The sequence below is a fragment of the Convolutriloba macropyga genome, chromosome 7 (genome assembly GCF_964194025.1).
Source record: "Convolutriloba macropyga chromosome 7, txConMacr16.3, whole genome shotgun sequence".
In the NCBI taxonomy this organism is placed as follows: Eukaryota; Metazoa; Xenacoelomorpha; order Acoela; family Convolutidae; genus Convolutriloba; species Convolutriloba macropyga.
Genome location: NC_134474.1, coordinates 58,685,471 through 58,707,300, shown reverse-complemented (window position 1 = coordinate 58,707,300; position 21,830 = coordinate 58,685,471). Strand labels below are relative to the sequence as shown.

The 21,830-nt window shown below is 36.9% G+C and overlaps 2 protein-coding genes across 2 annotated transcripts in view; one reads left to right on the top strand and one right to left on the bottom strand.

Moving 5' to 3' along the window:
- Positions 1 to 21,830, top strand: part of LOC142343196 (COP9 signalosome complex subunit 2-like) — a 508,192-nt gene that overhangs the window by 87,925 nt on the left and 398,437 nt on the right. The window lies entirely within an intron of this gene.
- LOC142343086 (uncharacterized) lies at positions 3,529 to 6,150 on the bottom strand. Its single transcript, XM_075394772.1, has one exon. The coding sequence runs from the start codon at positions 6,148 to 6,150 to the stop codon at positions 3,529 to 3,531; it is 2,622 nt and encodes an 873-aa protein (XP_075250887.1).

Sequence of the window (21,830 nt, the reverse complement as noted above, 5' to 3'; positions counted from 1 at the left end):
AAAAGTATGCGAAAGCTCGACTCATTGATAGTTTGGAGCAATTTCCCAACTTTAGTTCGTTATATTAACACGTGTAATTAATTGTAATGTAATTAATTGTAGAAACTTACAGATTTATGACAGCATAGTGCTCTGGGAATAGTCATAATTAACCATAACATATCGTGTTTTGTTGGGAAAAAGACTGATATTTGATCCTTGTATAAAAAACTGCTTTGATCTGTGAAATGACATTCGTTTCTTACTCCCAGGAACGAATCATTTAAAAAGTAGCTTCTAATAGTGTTTAAAAAATATCACGTTCGTGGGTGACGAAGTCATATGCCCACTAAGGGAGGGGAGAGGGAGGGGGGAGGTGCAGCGGAGTATATGGTAGTTATCTGAATAAAGTTTCCAATCTCAACTAGTGAAGAAACTTGTTTTCTTTAATTGGACAATTTTGAGCTGATTATCGTTTCGAGTTGTGAAGCTCAGCTCAACTTTTTGCAATTGTATTGATTTTGGTCCCGAGTTTTGGTCATGAGTGTAGCCCCGAGTTTTGGCTTCGAGGAAATTGCCCGGAAGAACCCCTCCCCGGAAAAAACCCATTGCAATAGCAACAAAATTTGTGGAATTAGATTACAACACAATTACCCAGTTAACGAAACTAACGATGACATTGGAAAAGATGACATTCAAAACAATGATATTCCAAACCTTTACATGCAAATATTTGAATGGTCCATTTTTGTGTGAGTGACAAGCAGTTCCTTTTGTTCTGAAATGGTGCCTAGTCTGCTGAATTATATCCTGTTGTCCTCTGGCTGTCCCCAACTCATTTTGGACTGGAAACAGCACCATGACTGTGGTTAGGTACTATAACACGAAGAGTGACTTGTCAAACCTATAATCAATTAAGCTCTACTTTAATGACTGCCAGGACCAAGGTGTTCTGACGGTACTTTTCTGAGTAATCTTTAAATTTTGGGAATGTGTTGCTCCAAACTGGCGTAACCCAACTACGCTTGCTTATATGCTTTCGATTAGGACCGTACTTTTTGTAGAGGTCTGGCAATCGAACCTGTAAAAAAGATTGAATCACGACAAAGGTGAACAAAAAAGGCTAGAATGTTTTTGTGCGTTGCACAGTGTTCTCACAGTTGCATTTTAAAACGTACAATGAATCATGTCACGATATCTGGAATGATACAGCTGACACATTTGCATTACCAATATATTTGGTTGAGCAAGCTTCTTTGAAAATGGCAACCGATTTAATACTCGAGTTCAAAAAATGAGTTAATCTAAAAATGCTTTATGAACCTTCAATTAAGAAGTAATTCTTCATTTGCACCTAAGATTTGGGTGTTGCTATGATTCCAAAATAAACCAGTTCAGTCCATAAGTTCATCATCGAGGCTTTTAGGTTTGAGTGATGCGTGCAACCGGTCTTTAATCAGAAAATGAGATCTTAATAATTTCAAGGTGAGTTTCATTGACCTACAATTCAATGTTCACTGGATTTGTTACTGTGTGGTTTGCACATAAATTTATTGTTTCCAAATACGCGCAGTTCAGGCTGAAATTTCCAAACAAGGTGATGTTCATTTGATGACCAAAAACCAAACTTGAGAAATAAAAAGAATACTAGCTTTTCAGCTCGCTGTGCATCTAGTGGAAAGTGTTTTCAGTACCTCCTTCTTGTAGCCATAAAATTGAACACATATGAGTAGTAAGATAATAGGGTACTAAGATAGGGGGGGGGGGGGGGGGGTTATCCTTCGAATTAATACGTGTGATAATAGGGGGTTATCCTTGGCGGCGCTACATGTAAAACAACGGCCGTGCGTGATACATGTAAACTAGCTTTCTTCCGCTTTTATTCCTTTCCCTTTGCGCCTTTCTCCGGTTTGTTAGATTTGTAAGAAAAGACTGAATTGAAACCAAACTAAACACTCCAAACAAATTAATTATTTACACTGTGTATTACTGCACGCAGTTTCACCAAAATTGCATTCAATTAAATTGGCATTAGCGCCGTCTTATTTTGCGTGCTGGTTCTTCTTCGCTGCTGCTTGCTTCTTCAGCTTCAAAGTTTATGAAGGGGTTGTCAGGAGAGGAGCTTTCACTGGAACTGGCGTCAATATCTGCAATATCGTCAGTATCAATATCAGATTCAGTTATCTGCTCAGTTACTACTAATCCTGGGTCGGGAGTCTCCCAAGAGCTGGTGGTGGAGTCTGGCACTGAGAGAGCGGCTGTTGAGGAAGTTTGGGACACTACAAAGTCATTATCCCATTCTGGACTAGAGCTGAGAAGTAAGTTTGAGTAACTGTCATTATCCCACTGAATATCATCACTACCCCAATCAATTTCATCCACACCACAATCAACGGTCTCATAATGTCCAAAGGGTAGAGTTTTTGTTCCGCAGGGTAGAATAAACCTTTTGTTGTCGAACGCTGAAAGGCATATTTTGTTGGTAGTAACAGTTTCCAATACATGATGATCGGACATTATTCGTGTGTTTTCAGTGCGAAACACGTTCCCTGTCGTCAGTGTGCTCAAGAAATCATCATGCCGGAGACGTTGTTGAGCGGCCTTTGTTACTCCTTTAGCCGAAAGTTTTCGACAACCTAAAGAGAAAAAAGCCTTTAATCAAGTCTTTATATGTTTATTAACCCCTATGTATATAATAATAAAACTAATACCATTCAGGAGCCTACTAACAACCTTTGTAATTTAAAGATAGAACTAACATGCATTAGAAAAGACAAAGAATACTTACTTTTTGAGAGTATTGAGTATAGTTTCGGCTTTAAACACACAAACTCCGTAATAAAATCTCCTGCAAATTCGTCCTTAAACTTGAGGACTACCCTTTATTTTACATACTGTATAAATAGTGATCATTCGGATAATTGGAGAAATCGAATTCACTAACAACTGAAGCGGGCTTTCTTGCTAATTCCTCATAAAAGTCTGTACTCCGGATTTTATATAGTAAACTATCCGTGTCACTATATAACAAACGACAATCAAAATGAGCGCGCATTGTGAAGTAATGGAAACTGTACATTTGATACTTGGCCAGATCAAGTATAGTTGCTCCAATTATTGTTTGGGTATTCCAATAAATCTTTCTAGCGCGGAAGGACAATGCGGCCAGGTTATCTCCGAATATCATGAACCGATCAAACTCAAACTTTGAAATGGAACTCAGAACTTGATCAGCATCTCGTGCAATGGTAAGCTTACTTCGTCTGCGTTTCGATTCGCAATTCTTACCATATACTGCATTGTTCATGAGCTTATAAAAGTTCTCTTCGAATTTATTGCTGGCGGCTTGACGTTTATTACTGTTGAGTGTTATATAGGGTGCTAACCAATTCGCTTGTTTGAACTGTAGGACACGGTGTACTTTGGCAACAATTAATCCAAGACTAACGTATAATTTGAGCAGTTTGTAATGCAATACATAGTTCGTTTTGTCGAATAGCGTTTGAAGCAACTTTTTAACTTTCGAGCTGGGTAATCTGTGTTGTTCTTTTAGCTCAAGTTGATATTCGCCCAACCAATCATCTTGAACAATTTCTTTGGTAGGGGCAAGGGGAAGTCTCGGTGGTCATCGTGTAAGTGAACAGGGTAATTTAAGTCTACTTCAAGAAAATAACCAACTGAAGCGTCGTTAGGGGTATTGAGGATTTTGTTAAGGGTAATTTCTACGTTGAAGGCGAATTCCCCCACTGGTAGCATGTCCATTTGCATGACACCTCCATAGAGATTATTTGCGTCTACACAGAGCGCAAAAGTTGACTCCTCAGAGGGCCGGTAATCCGATAAATACTTATTATTTGCAATAAAATGACGCTCTTCGTAAACAGATGTTACTCCTCCTCGTATTGCTGGTTCAATCATGTCCAAATGTTCTCGTTCTGTCATCAGCTCAATGTTTGCCTTGCATATCTTTAGTGACGCTTCTTTTGCCATATTGGGGAGAGTGTAGAAATGCATGCAGTCGAGTTTGTATGTTCGAAAGCTAAGTTCACGGTGAAACTCACATACACAGGCTAATAATGCGCAGTCTAGTTTAAGGTATCCGTCATGATAGTCTTGTAAAGTTTTGCACCCCAATAACTTCCACATTTGGTTAGCTTGACCTAAATTTTCTTCACTAACAGCCAATTTTCCGCCTTCTAATGTATTTCGCCATTCTGAGAGGGGAGGTAGAGATTGCTCAGAAAACTTTGTTCGATCACATACATAAGAATAAGGATAATATCCTTTTTGTTTGAGTAAGTGTGCGTTTGATTCGGAAACCGAGGGGAACATTGCTTTCATGATATCGAAATGAGTGTCAGGCAAAATTTCTACAAGTTTTTCGAGCGAACTGTTCATCATTTTGAACGAATCGATGAATCTTAAATACTCGTAAATTTTTTGTGTTCTTCCTTCTTGAGTTGTAATGGTATCAATCAGAACTCTGAATGTCATTGATATGTATTTCTCATCTGTTGACGGAATGACTTTTATTATTGTGGTAGACTCACATTCGTTCAGAGCAAGACAAATGTGATGTAAGTCATAGTTTTGTATGTTATGACCGACCACAGGCGTAAAATTGACATATCGTCTCGCTCGATTACTTTTTTTGTGTGCCCAGCCCAAGAATTGGCCACTAAAATGGCAATGGTCTAAATCTATGCTCTCCTCGGGGTCAAGCTCACCGTCAAATTGTTCTCCGCATATCCAACAGTGTGTAGCGCTCTTTTTGTCCAAGTTTCTCCGATTTCCGTTGTAGAAAGGAAACTGTTTTTTGCGCTCATGTATGTCCCTTGCTAACGAATGCAGCATTCGAACAAACTTGCCCATACAATCTTCTGAGCTGTCCACATGATGAAAATAGGGTACATTCGAGTGATGATCAACAACTGCCAAAGCAAATCCACATGGCTCGTGCTTCTCAATCACGCGAGTTGATGATTGGTCAGTTGCTGCATCACATCCAGCGACGGGTAGGAGAAAAGATTCAAAATCGAAATAAATGACCAAAGGAACAAACCACGTGGCTGAAAAATTTGAGAATTTGTATTCATTTTTATCTGGTGATGGCATTTGAATAACTGCAGGGGCATTTAGATAACAATTTTCAGCATGAATAATATAGCTTTCCAGTCCATCACGGCACAGCCAGAAACAATTACGGCAAATGCGATAACCAAATCTGAATTTCAGGTCTCTAACTTTACAAACGACTTTCACAAGGTCAGTAATGAGAACATAGTGATAAATGTCGGCATCATAAAGAAGTAAAAGATCCATAACAAAATCTGATTCAAAAGAGGAGACTCGTAGAGGGTAAAGTTGTCCTTTATCGTAACCAAAGACGTTGATTGCCACATCATTGAAGATTTCAAAGGCTTTCATTCGCTCAAATCCCATTGGCATTTCAAACTCGCCTACAGGTTGGTGAATGTTTTCTTGTTGATATGTTGCTGGAGATGTTTTGTCAATATGATAGTTCCTGTCATCTCTATCAAGACTGATTCCATGATACGCATGATACGCTGCCACGAAGAAATAATTGAAACAATTGGCATCGTCATGGTTTCGAATATTGAGTAATCCGCGACAGTTTGCGAGCTTATGGGGTAAGGCAAGATAGGATGAGCCGCGAATTGGTCGGTAGCGGGCAAATTTGATGTCGAGTTTGATTATTTTTTCAACAACCCAACCACTTCCAGATGAAGCAAACGTAGACAAGACAGCCATCATTTTCTCCACCATGCTCCAGTACAACTCGTCTGTGAGACCCTCTACGTAAATGGGCGTCATGAGAGAGTTGGCATAAATTTCAATGCGCTCCTCCGTTTCGGTTGCGTTCTCATCTTGGTGCAGCTTCAATAACTGTACTTTTACCGCAAATTGTACTTTCTGTGGTCCTTGGCTCAGCCGTTGCTCGATTAGCGTTGCAATTGCAGATCTTTGATTGAGCATGAAGCTCTCAAGATCTCTGTCAGCTGTATTATTGACAATTTCATAAGTTTGTAACACACCGTTGAAGGCTGTCTCCGCTGTAGCCTCTTTCGGTTGGTATTCAGGTCCAAATACAGGCAGCGAGTGAAGGGAGTTCATATGCTGCGCAAACAGGTGCGCATCATTGAACCCCATGAAGCACGATCGGCAGCAGTTTGTGAAATTCGAGTGGCAGGTTCGCATATGCTGTTCCAATTCAGACAGTTTCCGCGAATTGAACACACATAGGGAGCAGTTAAACACAGGAAGGCCAACTTCGTCCGGATGAAATTTATGTTGATGTCTTGAACGGTTCCCACGAGTGCTAAACGTAGCGGAACAGAAGTTGCACGAATAAACCATATCTAATAGTTTTGACGAATTTCAAATTCTAGCAGAACTTTGATAACAAGTGAATAACTCGGAAATGACTAAGGTTGCCGAAATAGTAGCATGAACGTAATTTCTGAGCGCGAAATTCAAAATTTCAAAATGCTGCAATCTTATTGGTCGGTTTTGGCGGTTACCTTTATTTCGAAATTTTGTTAGTTATGAGAGAAAAAAGATGTGTTTTCAATTCTCCATTGCAATCTTCTGCCAAAAAATATCACCATAATAACCCTACAGAGTATTGCTGGTCATTTTTTTTCAAAAAACGTTTTTCGAGAAGCTGGAAAAACATGATAATTTTTAAAATTGTAATAAAATGCGCTATTTTATGCATTTTCAATTACGGGTGGTTAGAGTTGTCCTACGTTCTTAAGTGTGATGAGCGAAAATGCTCCCCGTGCCGAAAAACATAGGACCCATATGAAAAAATTGCTCAAAAATAAACAGAAAAAAAGTTTATTTTTCTGTCAATCAAGTCATTAATTAACAATTACATGACAGTTACATGACATAAACATGTGTCTTTTTTCTGAGGCCTTTTTTGATGACAGCTGTTATGAGATAAATTTGCACTGAGGACCCATCAAGTCCAAAGATGTGAAGAAAGCCGATCTAACATCTTTCCTTAGGGTACTTCATATGCTAATTAATGCCAGATGTTAATGTGACATTGATTGCCAGATGTTTTGAAAATCGGTGAAGGAGCCATTTTTTGATGATGATGCTTATTAGCAATTATGTCAGGCATCAAGCGGTGATCAAAAATCCGTTGCAAAAATTTGAAATTTTTTTTTCAGTAATTAGTAATTAGGTTAATTAACCCTTAATTAGTCGCTAATTAGGGGCTAATTATCTCCATAACGGATGAGTAAAATTTGACGAGTGTGATGAGATGTTTCGTACTTTAGAGTATGCTGAGGCTTACTAAACAATCAGTTTCATCCCAAGTATTTTTTGGAGCCCTCTTTTTTAGGGTCAGAGGTCAGAGGTCATGTGTCAAAAAAAATTTTTTTTTAGTTTTTTTTTTATTTTTTTTTAACAAAGTGCTCTTTTTCTTTCACTTGATCCACAAGTAACAAATGGGAGGTGATTCTAGTGTAAGCTGAAGAGCGCATCTTTTGAGATAAGTGTCAAAAATTGACGTTTGAAAGGTATTTTTTCGAAAATTTTCTTTGATTGTTTTTCTTTTTTTTCAACATTTCTTCAACTTATGAATTGAATTTGGAATTCAATCCATGCTACAGCTGTGGTATGAAGTTAGCATGTCATTAGCGTCAATACCGCTTACTCTAACTTATGGCTATATCTCTTAAATTTCATTTTTAATACAATGCTAACAAAAATTTCGTAGATTGAGAACTGTATTTATGGATATAGTTCACACACCACGTCATAGTAGTTGCAATAATTGACTGTTTGTTAGGAAACGAATGTTTACGTCATAATGAAAATCCTTTCTGAACATGTTCAAACTTGATCAGTTGCGAAATTATTATTTCTTTGGCTCAGCAGATTTAAATCTACAAAAACAGATATTAAAAGTTAAATTCAAAAAGTTGACATCACACTTTATTGAAACAAAATCAAGTTAGCGTCTCACAATATAAAATGGTGGTGATTCATCAAAGTTTTTCAAGTCAATCAAATAAGTCCATTCAAGAATTCTCAGGTAGCCGTCTCTTTGGTGCATTGCAAATCTTTGGCGTGTCCGTGACACCAAAAACACGTGCTGGTTCTGGTGTTTGAAATTGTGTAGCTGAAAGTAACGCTGTATCAAACTGGTTTTCACTGAGCAGAGCGGTAGAATTGTTCTTGTGAATTCCCGCAAAGAAAAATGGACTAGATGTCGGCGTCAAACTGGGACTCAGATCATCTGCTGGTGTTACTGGCAAGCTGGCTGAATCCAATTGCGATTGATTTTCTGGGAAGCAAGGTGATGACTTTATGCCCCACATGTCAGCTAAGTTTTCACAAGCTTGATAAGCCCCTAACTGGTTTTCAAACAGAGGCACACAGTCGCAATCGTAACGAAACAAAATTCGTTTAACGTCGTTAGGTAATGACTCCATGTCAAAATGTTGAAATGTTGGCAAAGCTTTTGGAGGTAAATGTTCCCCTGATGTAATAACACTGCATTCTGCTGGTTCTGTCTTCTCTGGTAAAGAAGCAATTGCGTTAATGAAAAGCTTAGGTATCAAACAGTGCTGGTAAGTTTGCCAAACATCACCTTGTCTCTTCTGTTGAATCAGCACAACAAAGTTTTCGAACACTGTCTGATAAACCAATGTTCGCTCGAAAGAAATAACAGATTCAGCAAGTATTTGAACTGACATAATTTTTTGCACAAATTTTAAGAAAGAAATTAAAACCAATTTGATAAAAGACGGTTGAAAAATAATGTTTGTCTGGTAACGAACTCTTGAAAGAAAGCAAAGTGCACTGAACGCAAGGTTTAAAGAAAATGAATACCTAGTTCGAAAGTTGTATTGTACAACGTGTAATTCAACAGTTTATGTCTGGGGTCATAATTGGTTTTAATTTTGGTAGTGTATATGCTCTGTTATATGCTCTAAGTAATTATACATGGGTTGATACAGTCTATAGTGTGTACTAACTCAATTCTTATCTAGAACGCATTTTATTATCAGCATTTCATTGTACACTGGTACATGTTTAATCTTATCAAAAATTCCCTACTGCTGTAGGTTCACATGTGTTTCCAATTTTAATACACACCTAGGGTCACATCTGTTCCAAGATATAAACATATGGAAAATTCCAAAAACCAATGTACACAACAATGACGTCAAATACACACCTAGGGTCACATGTGTTCCAAGTTATAAACATATGGACAATTCCAATAAACAGTGTACACTGCACTGCTGGTTCAAGTACACACCTAGCGTCACATATGTTTTTTGTCTTATCTAAGGTCACAGCTGAAGTTAATTATACAATACTTGAACAACAGACAGACTCAAGTACGCCATAGGCGTACTTGAGACTGTATTCACAAATCATTTGGATTTAATTAGGCAGTTTGACGACACTTGTTTAATCCCAACTTGCCGCTCCCATTGAATTGTACTTTTACACATTATAACACTTGAAAGTAATAAAACAAGTTGCACACTATGCCTTTCACGTCCACTAAAGACACTGAGTTTGGAGATTGTTATTTCGATATTTCCAAAACTGATAAGCGCTTAATCAGGGCAACGCTGAAAATCTATGAAAGGACAGGGACATATGTATTTCTGAAATTGTTCAAAAAAGCAACAGACGATTACGAGTTTGAACAGAGAATTTCGTTAACTCTTGGAGAATTTGAAAATTTGGTCAGTTCAGCTAGCAAAATAAAGAACTCAGTGGCTGATCAGCAGTCATCGCCAAAACCACCATCAGCGAAGAAACCAAAAATTCAAAAAGAAGTTGTCAACAACGATGGTTGAAGCGATGTTTGAGCGTTCTCCAAATTACTTTAAACAATTTCAGAAACAGTTCAAATTTCTCATTGTGGAAGAGAAACCTACCTTTTCTATTGGAAATTGTTATGCAGTGTGTGCACATTTTGATTCCGGATTTTGCAATTTAGTAAATAGCCATTATCACGTTTTGATTGATACAACTACTTTTGAAAACGAAACATTGAAACGATTTCAAAGCTTTCCTGTGCCTTGTGTTTATACAGCTTTTAAGTTCCTGTTTTGGACTGCACCAAATTTGGAGACTAATGGAGATGTGTTTTCAAAGCCTAAATTAGCAATCGATTTCAACAGTTCTGCAGAAAAAATTGATTCGCAGTCAGTGCGCAAACGACTACCAGCTTTTGCTAACAACAACAACAATTTATCGAAAAGCAGCTCTGCAAAACAAACAGATGTCAATCCCAAAATGAGTGCCAAGATGCCAGTAGTTGCCCAAAAGACTATCTACAATTGCCGGCCTCCATCAAAACAAATTCAAACTGATTTTGTTAATAGTGAAACTTTACGCAGAGTTGAAACAATTTTGTATGGTCCTCATTCTGGTGCTTTTTGTCAAATTATGGATATTTTTTTGAGTGGATATGGAAAATTGAATATTGATTCTGATTTATTGAGTGTTCGCTTTGTGTATGAAGAAAAAGTAAAGTTTTGAAAAAAAAAATTATATTTTTCAAGTTAGTAAGGTTAGAACATCATATGAAAAGCAAAACGAATCAATTCATTATCACTAATATTTACAAGTTTCTGAGCATTGAAAACAAAATGAGCAATATAAATACAAAACAGTCCACAAAGTTTAGAGTTTGCACTTTGAATTGGTTGATTCTCCAAGAGTTGATAGATATTATGATTGTTGCCAACAGAAATGATTCTTTGATATAGGTGTTTGTACGATGAAATGGGCCGACCAAGGGGATCGGCAAACAGAAGTTGATTGTTCTTTCTGCATAAAAGTAACCAGTGGGTGCCAATATTTTCAGCAATTGCTGCATTAACAATAAGGAAGCTGTTTCTGTTCATTTTTTCCGGAAAGTTGTTGGCCGCAAACACGCCATGAAATTTGTATTTAAGAGTTTTGCAGCCTTGTATTAAATCATTAATATCATCTTCATCGATCATTAATTTGTCAGAATGTGATTCTTTGATACTCTTCTTGCACTATCAACAAAAATTGTGCTCGCTTTTTCGCCAATAATGAAAATCTCTATATTGTTCGGTAGGGCCGCAGAAAATTTCAACTCAATAGAAATTGACGAATTTGTAAGCTCAGGGTGAATAAAATCATGGGATGCTTGTTGGGTACTGGTCAAATCAAAAACCATTATGAAATGGTTCGGGTATTCTGTCAAACTTATTCCATGACCATTGTCGATGTAAGCTAAATCCGATATTGTATTAAAGTAGAGACGTTTGTCATCACTTGTTGATATTGGACTGTCTGCCACAGGTAAACCGTTTCGGTAAATATAAATCTGCTCAAGGTCGAATTTGCGAAAATTAAATGGATTTTGTCTGTTGTTACCAAGAAACGCTTCATTGGTGTTCAGACAAATTGCTAGTCTACGAATCGGTTCTCTGGCAAAAATATCTTCTTGTTTCCAACTGTGGAGACCCGTTGATGCCAGAAATGTTTTTGTTATGAAATGGTTCGGGTATTCTGTCAATCTTATTCCAGTATTCTGTCAAACTTATTCCATGACCATTGTCGATGTAAGCTAAATCCGATATTGTATTAAAGTAGAGACGTTTGTCATCACTTGTTGATATTGGACTGTCTGCCACAGGTAAACCGTTTCGGTAAATATAAATCTGCTCAAGGTCGAATTTGCGAAAATTAAATGGATTTTGTCTGTTGTTACCAAGAAACGCTTCATTGGTGTTCAGACAAATTGCTAGTCTACGAATCGGTTCTCTGGCAAAAATATCTTCTTGTTTCCAACTGTGGAGACCCGTTGATGCCAGAAATGTTTTTGTTAGAGTCTCCAAGTAGGGATACGAAGTTGGACTTGTTAACAAAGTCTTTTCTATAGCCGATACGACATCATCGTTCAATGTCATCTTGCGCACATATAAATTAGCTTCGACAATTTTTACTTTGTAGTGCTTGGCTGCATCGTCAGACATTATAACAAAATCATCTATTGACCGTCTAAACGCAATGCGAAGTGTCACACCACTTAGCAAATGTCTGTCACAAGTGAAAAAGTCAACTGCAACTTTACCGTAAAATGTGCACTCAGCCGATTGCCTCACTAGGGCTTTTCTTCTGTTTACTTCTACAGTTGACAACGTTCCTGGATTTTCTTCGTAGGAATAGCCCTGACATGCCAACCAGGTGTTTTTTGCATCTTTGTTATGTGAAAATTCTGTTTCAATAAAACTTTTATGAGCATAGTTTCCGTTAGCGTTTGAATTTTTTAGTCCATTAGCAGACACTGTACAGTCAGAGAAGAGTGAATGTAAAACATTATTGCAAAAATAGGGAGCATCTGTCTTCGTAACATCTGTTGCTGCTCCTGCGTCATATCTCAAATCAGCTTCTGATAACTGGACAATTTTACATTTCACTTCCAAGAAAATTTTCTGTAAGTCAATAAAATTATTTCGGTCACCGGCGACTTCAAATTCTAACATGGGTCCATTTGGACTGTAGACTGGGCCCAACTTTTGACAAAAACTACCATCGAAAGTTACTAAGAGAGAAGGTTTTTCGAACAAATCCAAAGAACTGTGAGTTGCCTCTGATGGTAACAAATTAGCGATCATCGTTCACTCTGGCAAAAAAATCTGACCGACTTCTTTTTGGAGCTCTGTGCGTTGAAATGATCTTTTTGCGTTTGTTGATTGCTTTCTGTGGCTTGACTCGTACTGAATTCCTCCGACGTGAAGTATTTCGTCGAGATCCCCCTGTCTGTTTTTTGACAGTTTTTGAGATTGTATTTTTAAACGCCTGTTTAGGAGATTTTTTGCTTCCGACTACATCCAAAATCTCTGGAACACTTTAATTCAATAGCTCTTTCCCGATACGCTTCGCTGTAGGCAAAATGAAACGACGTGCTAAAGGTAGCGCAACACGTCCAATGCCTGCAGCTAGAGCTCCAAAACCACTTCCTCTTTGACGATAATGTCCAGAGAAGTGAGGCAAAGACGTTGCTTGATTGGCATAATAAGAATCCATTTTAAGGGGAAAATTTTTTGAATTGTAGTGTTAGAATAACTTTTCCAGTTCCCGAAAAGGGAACTAATTGTCCTGTTTCCGTTCTCAGTTCGATTGAAATCGATTGAATTGTGTTAGTTAGGAATTCTTATAGTCTAAATTTGTAAAAACTATCCTATGAGTGGGTTCAAGCTCACAAACACTACCGTTTTTCAGACGTTGTTTTGAATCAATGACTCGCAAAAGAGGAGCCTTAGTGTCACCGACGTATTGGTATTCAATTATGTTGGTGTAGATGAAAATTAGATGTTTTCTAGCACAAAGGTCAGCTGGGAACTCTCCATAATAAGCTTTCGTATTATCACTTTTTATAAACCTGTTCGCATTGGGAATCATTTTGTACCCAATGTGTATTCCATTGCCGTCAGGAATACCCTTAAATCCAATAATGCTGGGAATTTCTTCGCTGGGAAACGTAATTCCCTCATACTTGCCAAATAAAATTTCATATTTCCCAGAGCTCTTCAACTCTCTGAATGAAAAATGGGGCAGGCCAATTGTGCGCTTAATTGTAGCAAGAAGTTGAGCCACTGTATCAAAGGTTCCTGGCATAAAACTAAATTGTTGTCCACTATAAGGTCTAGAAATAACATTGGCTCCCGAAGAAATCTTTTGGGAATCTTCAAAGTCTTTTAAGTTGTACGCAATTAGATTTCCGTTTACTATGTTTTCTATTTTGGTTGGGAATATGATTTCACTTAGCGCCACTCTCCAATCAGCTGCAAGTTGAATTTCATCATTGAAAAAATTCCGAAATGATGCAAGTGTATTTGTATCAAATATTTCTATTGAAGCTGATGAAACAACGTGAACTGTAAACTCGTCTTCAAACCGGTTGTTGGACATTTTAAACAAGAGGGAGCCTGACAAGTTGTAATTCTGGTTGGTAAAATTTTCCTTGAATTGGTTCCTTGTCTGCGTCGGCTAAGGTGTATGTTGGTGGGCTTAATGTCGGTATTCCCGTTATTTCAAAGACTTCGTCTGTGAATGATTGCATATAACTTTTCCTGAATGCTTTATCTTTTTTAACTACTCTCACAAAGTCTCCAATGTAAAACTTGGGCTTCTGAGTTGAGCTTGTTTGTGCTGCCAATGCCACTAGTCGTGGCACATACGTTTTTGTAACTTTGTTAGGAGCAATTTCTGTTATTCGATTGACTCTTGAATTGATTGTTTTCACAAATTGGTCTAATTGGTCAATGTAGCTATAGGTCCACTTTTCTTCAAGATACCGATGAATTATCTTTTTGAGAGATCTAATGTTCCTCTCTGCAAAAGCTGACTTTTTTTCGCTAAAGATACTATTTAAATGAATTCCACGTTTGGTACACAATTGTTTGAATGCTCCAAGAAATTCTGTACCATCGTCAAACCATACTTTTTCGGGTTGTTTGTTTTTGATCATCTTTTTGAATGCTTCAGCTGCTTCGGTTGCGTACTTTGTTTTCATTGGTTCCACTCGTAAATATCTTGACAAACAATCAACCGCTACTAGAAGATACTTTATATTGCGGTTATACTTTGCCAGTTTATCAACGTGTGCCAAATCCAGAGACCAAATTTCGTTGATGTCTTTTACAAAAACTTTAAGCCTGGGAAATTTTAATCGAATTGAACGGTACTTTGTGAAAGACGGCTTTGTCTCCAAATAGGACTGAATTTTACCCAGAGGGAGCTTGCTTTGCGTCTGTAACCGCTTTATGCTTCCATACGATGCTGGTCCTTTTAAATAAAACTGATCCAATTTTTTTACTTCAGGAAAAGAAAGACCACATCTTCTGACTGGTCTCTTCTTTGTCTGTCGTTTGGTCCGGTTCTTCTTTATATCTTTTTTGGGTTGGTTTTGAGCCACTGTGTTGTTCTCTACTAGAGGAGAGCTCTTGCCGACTGGGTTGTTCTCTACTTGGGAAAAACTCTTGTTCACTTTCAGACGAGGCTTCCAAGATTTGCTTGGCATGTGTATTTGCAACAAGATGAGGTGATATATTAAGGGCAATTAAAATTTTTGAGTATTTTGCAATGTCAATTTTTTTAGTTGGTTGCTGCAGATTGTACAGAAATGTTGAAGCTTTAATGCCCAGTCTTTCTTTATTTACGTGAAGAACGTCGTCCGACTCTACAGTTACTGTTTCAGATTGGTTAATCAAGTCAAGTATGATTTTTGATCTTTTGATTTGGTTTTTATTCATAAAATCTAGCTCTAACAATATGGAGTCGAAATCTTTGCTTTTTTGTTTTTTCACTACCGGTTCAATCTCGCTGTCTTCGCTCATGGGTTCTGTTTTTTCCTCTTCTGCTGTTTCAATCATTTTGTCTGCAGTCTCAACTGGTTCAATTGCTATCTCTGGTGTTTCCATTGAGTTCGACTGGTTTCTTTGCAAAAGAGACAATTGTGCAGTTTTCTGTTTATAAAGGGGATTGTCCAAAACTTCTTTTTTTACCGGTTGATGTGAAGCAAACATTCGTTTTGGAATTAAAATGAATTCTTCGGTGTGCATTACGATTTTGTCAAATAACGATAACAAGCGAAACCAACAGTTTTGACCAAATCTGTTTCTTTAGCAAAAAGTTGCCTCTTTTCTTTCAAACTTGTTTGTCTAGACAATAGTTTTCTGAATGATTTTTCATAACCTTGCACAAAACTTTTTCTTATTGGAACATTACCATTGACAATGTTGAGCAAACATTCGCAAAGGAATTTAATGAAATCATTTGGAGCTCTCTCGATCTTCTCTTTTAGTTTTGTATCCGATATGTTTAGCATTCGCCCCAGCATACAAACTTCTTTCTCTCTCATCACTTAAGCTTGTAATAACGGCTTTAGCTGATGGCAGATAAAAAATTGATCGTCCTGGAGGAACAATATTTGAACAGTAGCGCAAGACGTCTGATGTTTTGGGATCCAAATCAATTAATAAATGACCAAACGCTTCTTTGGTTGCCAGCTCATAGCTTTCTTTTAAAAATTGAGAGTTATTCAACTGTCTACCAATAAAAGTAATCTGTTGTGTGTCACGTGGTGATTTAAACAATATGATATGTGTTGTATTTAGATCAATTGTTCTGGACCATCTGCTTTGCTGGAACAAATTGTGTTTAACATAAATTACACTGATGTTTCTGTGTCGCCCTGCGGTTGCTAATTTTGAAAATTCTTTGTCATTAAAAATTTCTTCACATGAGTCATCGAACACAAGGAGGCAGTTGTCTAACTCTGAAATGGGTTCAAAATTAGAGAATTTTTTAAAATGTATGTTCAGTTTCTTCTCTAACGATTGGAATTTTGGCTGATCGTGCTGATAAAAATAATAAATTGTTTGAAATTCTGGGAAAAAAGTGCCAACTAATAACATTTTGAAAATGATCTCTGTTTTCCCGCAACAAGATGGCCCGCAAACAGCCATGAACAACCGGTCAGTGTTGGAAATAATTTTATTCATATTTTTGGATTTGGAAGAGCGTATCCAACTGTACAAGAGAGAAGTGAAAACCAAAATGTGGATTCTTCACAGTCGAGACTGAAAAAAACCAACTTGGCGAGAGACACAGTTATAAGAAAAATTATTATTAAGATTTGTGTAAAGTATACAACCTCTGATCGAGGCAATCTCGAATTGCAAAACCTCCAAGATCGTCTTTCTTGGTGGTCAGCGTCAAAAACCATGTCAGTCATGCCTCCGCCCGAATCTAGTTGATCTTCGGTTTGACTCATTTTGAAACAAAATTATTCAAAAAATGAATTGCTTTTCAAGAATGTTACATAATTATTCAACAATAAAAAATTCATACAAAACATATCCAGAGTCGTTGTCTCCTTGTTTGTAAGTGATTGTATAGTTTGCAATCATCGAATCTTGTTTATCTCTAAAAACAATTGACTCTACATTGTTCTCTTTAATCAGCTGCTTGATTTCATCGGGAAGAGTCTCATCGTCCAGAGACATCAGAATTGGCACTGCACGCTTGGGCGTAGGTAAAGGGGTTAGTTTCAACCTTTTCATTTTCTCTTGTAAAGACATGGTACAACTGAAAGTACTCCAGTAGAGAAAGATACTTCTTGAAAGCTTCTATTTCAGCACCAGCACACACGATCTGCTGTTTTCTCAAAACTGTTTGCCCTCTTGAGTCAATTTTTTCTTCCTTGATAAGAGTAACCGTTAACTGATTTTCAGGCGTTATGCAATTGTAAACTGTCAAATTTGGAGACAAATTCACTTGAAGTAGAGATGGAGCTGGTTTCTCCAACCGACGATTCATTCGTCAGCCACTGGTAAAAGAGTTTTGCCTTCTTATTGGCACAATGCTTGCTTCTTTGTCGTTTTGGGCAACTCAATGCATGTAATTTACAAACTGGTGTCTCCCGATATAATTTCAAGTGTTCAATTTTTGGGCAAAACAAAGTTTCCAAGTTGATAACGTTCCTCTGTAACAGCTGCCGTAAAGTTTCCGTTTTTTCTAATCCTTTTGCGTAAAAATCAGAAAAGGGAAATCGAAGAACTATACTTTGAAAAATCTGTTGCAAATAATGATAAGGGTATTCTCCTGTCTCCCACGAGAGACCATGAAGAAATTTAGATACCCACAGGAAAGATCTTTGCTCAGTCGAAGAAAGTATGTTAAATGAGTTTGGAGGTAAAAACGAAATTGTATCGTTGTAATTTTTGGTAGATACCGCAAGCTCTTTTATTATAAATCCAGATTTTTTACTTCTAAAGCCTTCAAAATCAAGAACAACGGCTCCAGATTTCAACATTCCAGCAAATTGAATAAACTATTTTTGAAGGATTTTACGTATAAACAAAAAGCAATTCCAGTCACATGACCAAGGTACTCATTTGTCACTGAACAAGGTAGTACGTAGGAATGGCCTGGACCCTTTTCACTATATTCATATACAAAACCGGAAGCGTCGTGAAGTATCGCATGCAGTCTCAAAATTTTGAACGATTTAAAATATTTGTCGAGGGCTGAATTGTCGATGCCAATCAAACCACCATACGGTCGTAGTTTCAAAGCTATATCTAAATCAATCTCAGGATCCAAATGAAGACAAGTAGCTAAAAAGTATAAAAACCGTTCACCGTATTGTGAATATTCTTTTTCGATTTCCTTATAAGTTTCGTGAATACTCTTCAAATCAACTGTAGCAATTGTAGCCATATGATTTTATAAACGCTCACTCAAAAATGACTCTAGCCAGGCTTTTCCACACAACCTACATGCCAATTTACATGTATCACGCACGGCCGTTGTTTTACATGTAGCGCCGCCAAGGATAACCCCCTATTATCACACGTATTAATTCGAAGGATAACCCCCCCCTATCTTAGTACCCTATTATCTTACTACTCATATGGCATTACTAGACACTTCCGAAAATAGTGTAATATGATTTCGTCTCGATTTGAACGGATTGAAAATTTAAAGCCAGACGAAAATGTTGAAAATAGATTGAGTGAAGGAAATAAATTAGCCTGTAGAATTGAAAGTAGCCTGTATTATTGACCATTAAAGCGACAATAATAGGTTTAACAAATTAAATCTCTTATCAAATTAAATTAAGTTAAGGAAACATGGCTACAGTGCTGATTCACAATCAGAAACCAGACATGGCATCGGGGTTAAATTGAATACAAGAGAAATTCGTGACCCACAATATAGCAATCGAACTCCAGGAATTTAGAAAAGACGAAAATTCTAATGGAGACACTTCCCATCATTGTGCGTCAATGTCCAATTCATCGAAGAATTAAATCTTGCGAAGTTGACCCAGCTAAGCGGCCTAGATACGTACACACGGCCAGAACATAAAATGGATACGAATAGCAATTTTTGTGAAGCTCGAAAGAATTTCAGAATCTTCAAGGTACAATTAATTTTAACACCCAGTTACCTGCAAGTTACCTGCAAGTTACCTGCTTCAAGAAGGCACAACAATTTGTGAATACTGCTAATTTGAGATAAAATTTATGACAAAATTTTGCAGCGTAAATCAAAAACTGGAAATTTTTTTGAGCACATGTATAAAGTTTGTTTGAATCGCTAGCATCTGCAAAAATGTCAAAACTGATTTTGATATACAATTTTTGATAGATCATTCAAAGATTTTGAGGACAAAATGCAAATATTACGTAATCACTTGAAAAGCCATCTTTCTTAAAAGCTTTCTAATGAACAGAAACTGTCCAAATTTTTAAAATCATGGACTTGATATGAAACTATCACAACCGAACATGGGATTATATTGTCCACAAATATTTTAAATCATCCTTCTAATAGCGACTGCTAATTTGTTATCGGATAATTGAACGAAAAGATCAAAGAGCATTGGGTAAGTTGGTATTGGGTAAAATGGCATTGGGTAAAATGGCATTGGGTAAAATGGAATTGGGTAAATTGTCACGTAACCACACAGAATATTTAGTGAGGCAGTTTAATCAATAGTAAAGTCGTTACTTTTCATGACAAAGTTTTTCAACAATTGGACAAGGAGCAATAAAATGAACAACAGATGCAAAAGAAATATCAAAAAGTATATGAAGATTGAATATAAGGATGATTCATTTAAAGGCATGATTATTGTATGAATTCCATAGATAGATCAATCGTTGCAACAATACAAAGAGATTTATTGTCAATATTTGACGCTAACAAATCGCCACTTCTAACTAAAGGAACAACTAAAACATTGCTCACCGAAGCCCGGACCGGAATTTAGCTGCAATTGCTACGCAGGCCTAAAGTCTAAAAAAACAGGAAAGCAAACAACGTAGAACAAAAAACCTTGTTATTTGACTTGCATGAAAAATAAGTTTTGTTTTTGAAGCTCCGATAAGATTGAAAAATGAGATCACGTACAGCACTCAGTCAAAATTGCATGAATGAAATTTAAAAAGAAACTTTGAAGTTATGTTGCATGTCTTAACGAAATTCCAAAGACAAAAAAAAACAAAACCTTCGTTTGACACTATTAAAAATTGTTTACTTTTTAAAAACTATTGTGAAGAAACGAATTGGTGAAAACAGAAATAGTGAAAAAAGTATTCAGAATACTGCATGATATCTTTTCTCACTTGCAAGTTTAACTCAATTTGTTTCATACCTAATCTAATGTGACCTGAGAAAATTACGATTACCATTTGACTCCAAAGTGAGTTCCAAACCGACCAAAAATTATGAGCAGATTTGTAGAAAAAGCGACGCTCAAATAAAATCCAATTTCATTGAATAGTAGAACAGGTTGTCGAAAAATAGCCAATTGAATAGATGAAACTGCCGGAAACGGTTAATATTGATGACCCTCTTACCAGTTGCGCATGAAGCAAACTTGATCTAGAGACGATTTCAATGTTGAAAAAAAAACCAAACCGGAGAAAATCCAAAGTTAAAGTTTTTTTTAAAATTTTTCAATATCTGAACCTTGAGATAGAAGAAAGAAGTACTAGCAATATTTAATAAATTGCCAATTAGTTCTTCCTCTGGACAATACTATGACTAAGCACAAAAGTTGTCAAATTAGATATGAGTTATCTTCATAAAATGCTTAAAATTTCCAAAACATTGCAATTCTTAGAAAATTTTTTCTTCGTCAAAAACCTTAACATTTTGCCAGCCAAAAACTGAAATTTGGTTCTATTTTCAGAAAAAGTTGATCAAATCGTTTAAAATGGTCTGCAAATGTGCTTCATTTTTTTCTCAATGTATTTTTTTACGTTTTTGAATTTTAGATAGTGACGCTCTTTCATAGCTATGGTTATCATATGCCCTAAAATTGTAGCTAGTGATTTGAAGTGGTCGAAACAAGAACTAATTTCAGAACTTTCAGGCTAAATTGATATGAACCGCTAAAATGCTACTACACTTTGCTTTTTCAATTTGTAATATAATTGACCTCTAGAAATAGTCGAATTTATGAAGATAATTGAATGATTAGTCTGGAATGCCATCGAAACAGCCGTAAATTGTCTTAAGTCAAAAAGTCGTTTTAAAAAGACCTATTTGAGAATAGTTGAAGGGATTGCTCTTATAGACGATAGCCGCATTCTAGCGGATGGGCAGAAATATCGACGCTTGAGAGAAATGCTACTTTTTTTTGTCGAGTTTAACGTTTTAATTTGTTCTAATGAATAATCTATGCTGCAAACTCAGAAAACATATAGAAAGAGCTACGCCCGGACCGATCTCCAAGTCTATATCAGTACTGTTCAAGTCTAAATCCAAGTCTTATTTCGTTTCCCAGTACTGGGCAAGTCTAAATACATGTCATACAAGTCTGGCAAGTCTTGGCCAAGACTTGGATAACACTTGGAATTTGATTCCCAAGTCAAAACCAACTTCAAAATTTTTCGAGTGAAAATTTCGAATTTCGAAAAATTTTGTAACGTGCCCCCGATTCCCAGGTTTATGTTTAGCCACTTTCCTGGGGTCCTGAAAATCGATACCAGACTGGTACGAAATGGTACCAGACACTGGGACCGCCGGGAGTTCCCATTGGGTCAGGCAGCTATGGGCCGATTTCAGCCGTTTTTCAGCCGGTTCTCAGCCGTTTTAGGCCGGTTCAGCCTGACTGCGACGAAAATTGACCAAATATGATATATAATTCAGATCTTGCAAATAATGTCTGGATTTCCCAACCGAGGAAAAGTTGTGAAGAAAACTGTGAGGGTTCCCATGATGTCAAGGTGGCCAGTTCGCGTCTATATGTATGAAAACTAACTATACCAATTATTCAATTGATT

Bases quoted from the DNA above. Each gene is read 5' to 3' on its own strand.
- LOC142343086 (XM_075394772.1), bottom strand. From the start codon at position 6,150: ATGGGGTTCAATGATGCGCACCTGTTTGCGCAGCATATGAACTCCCTT.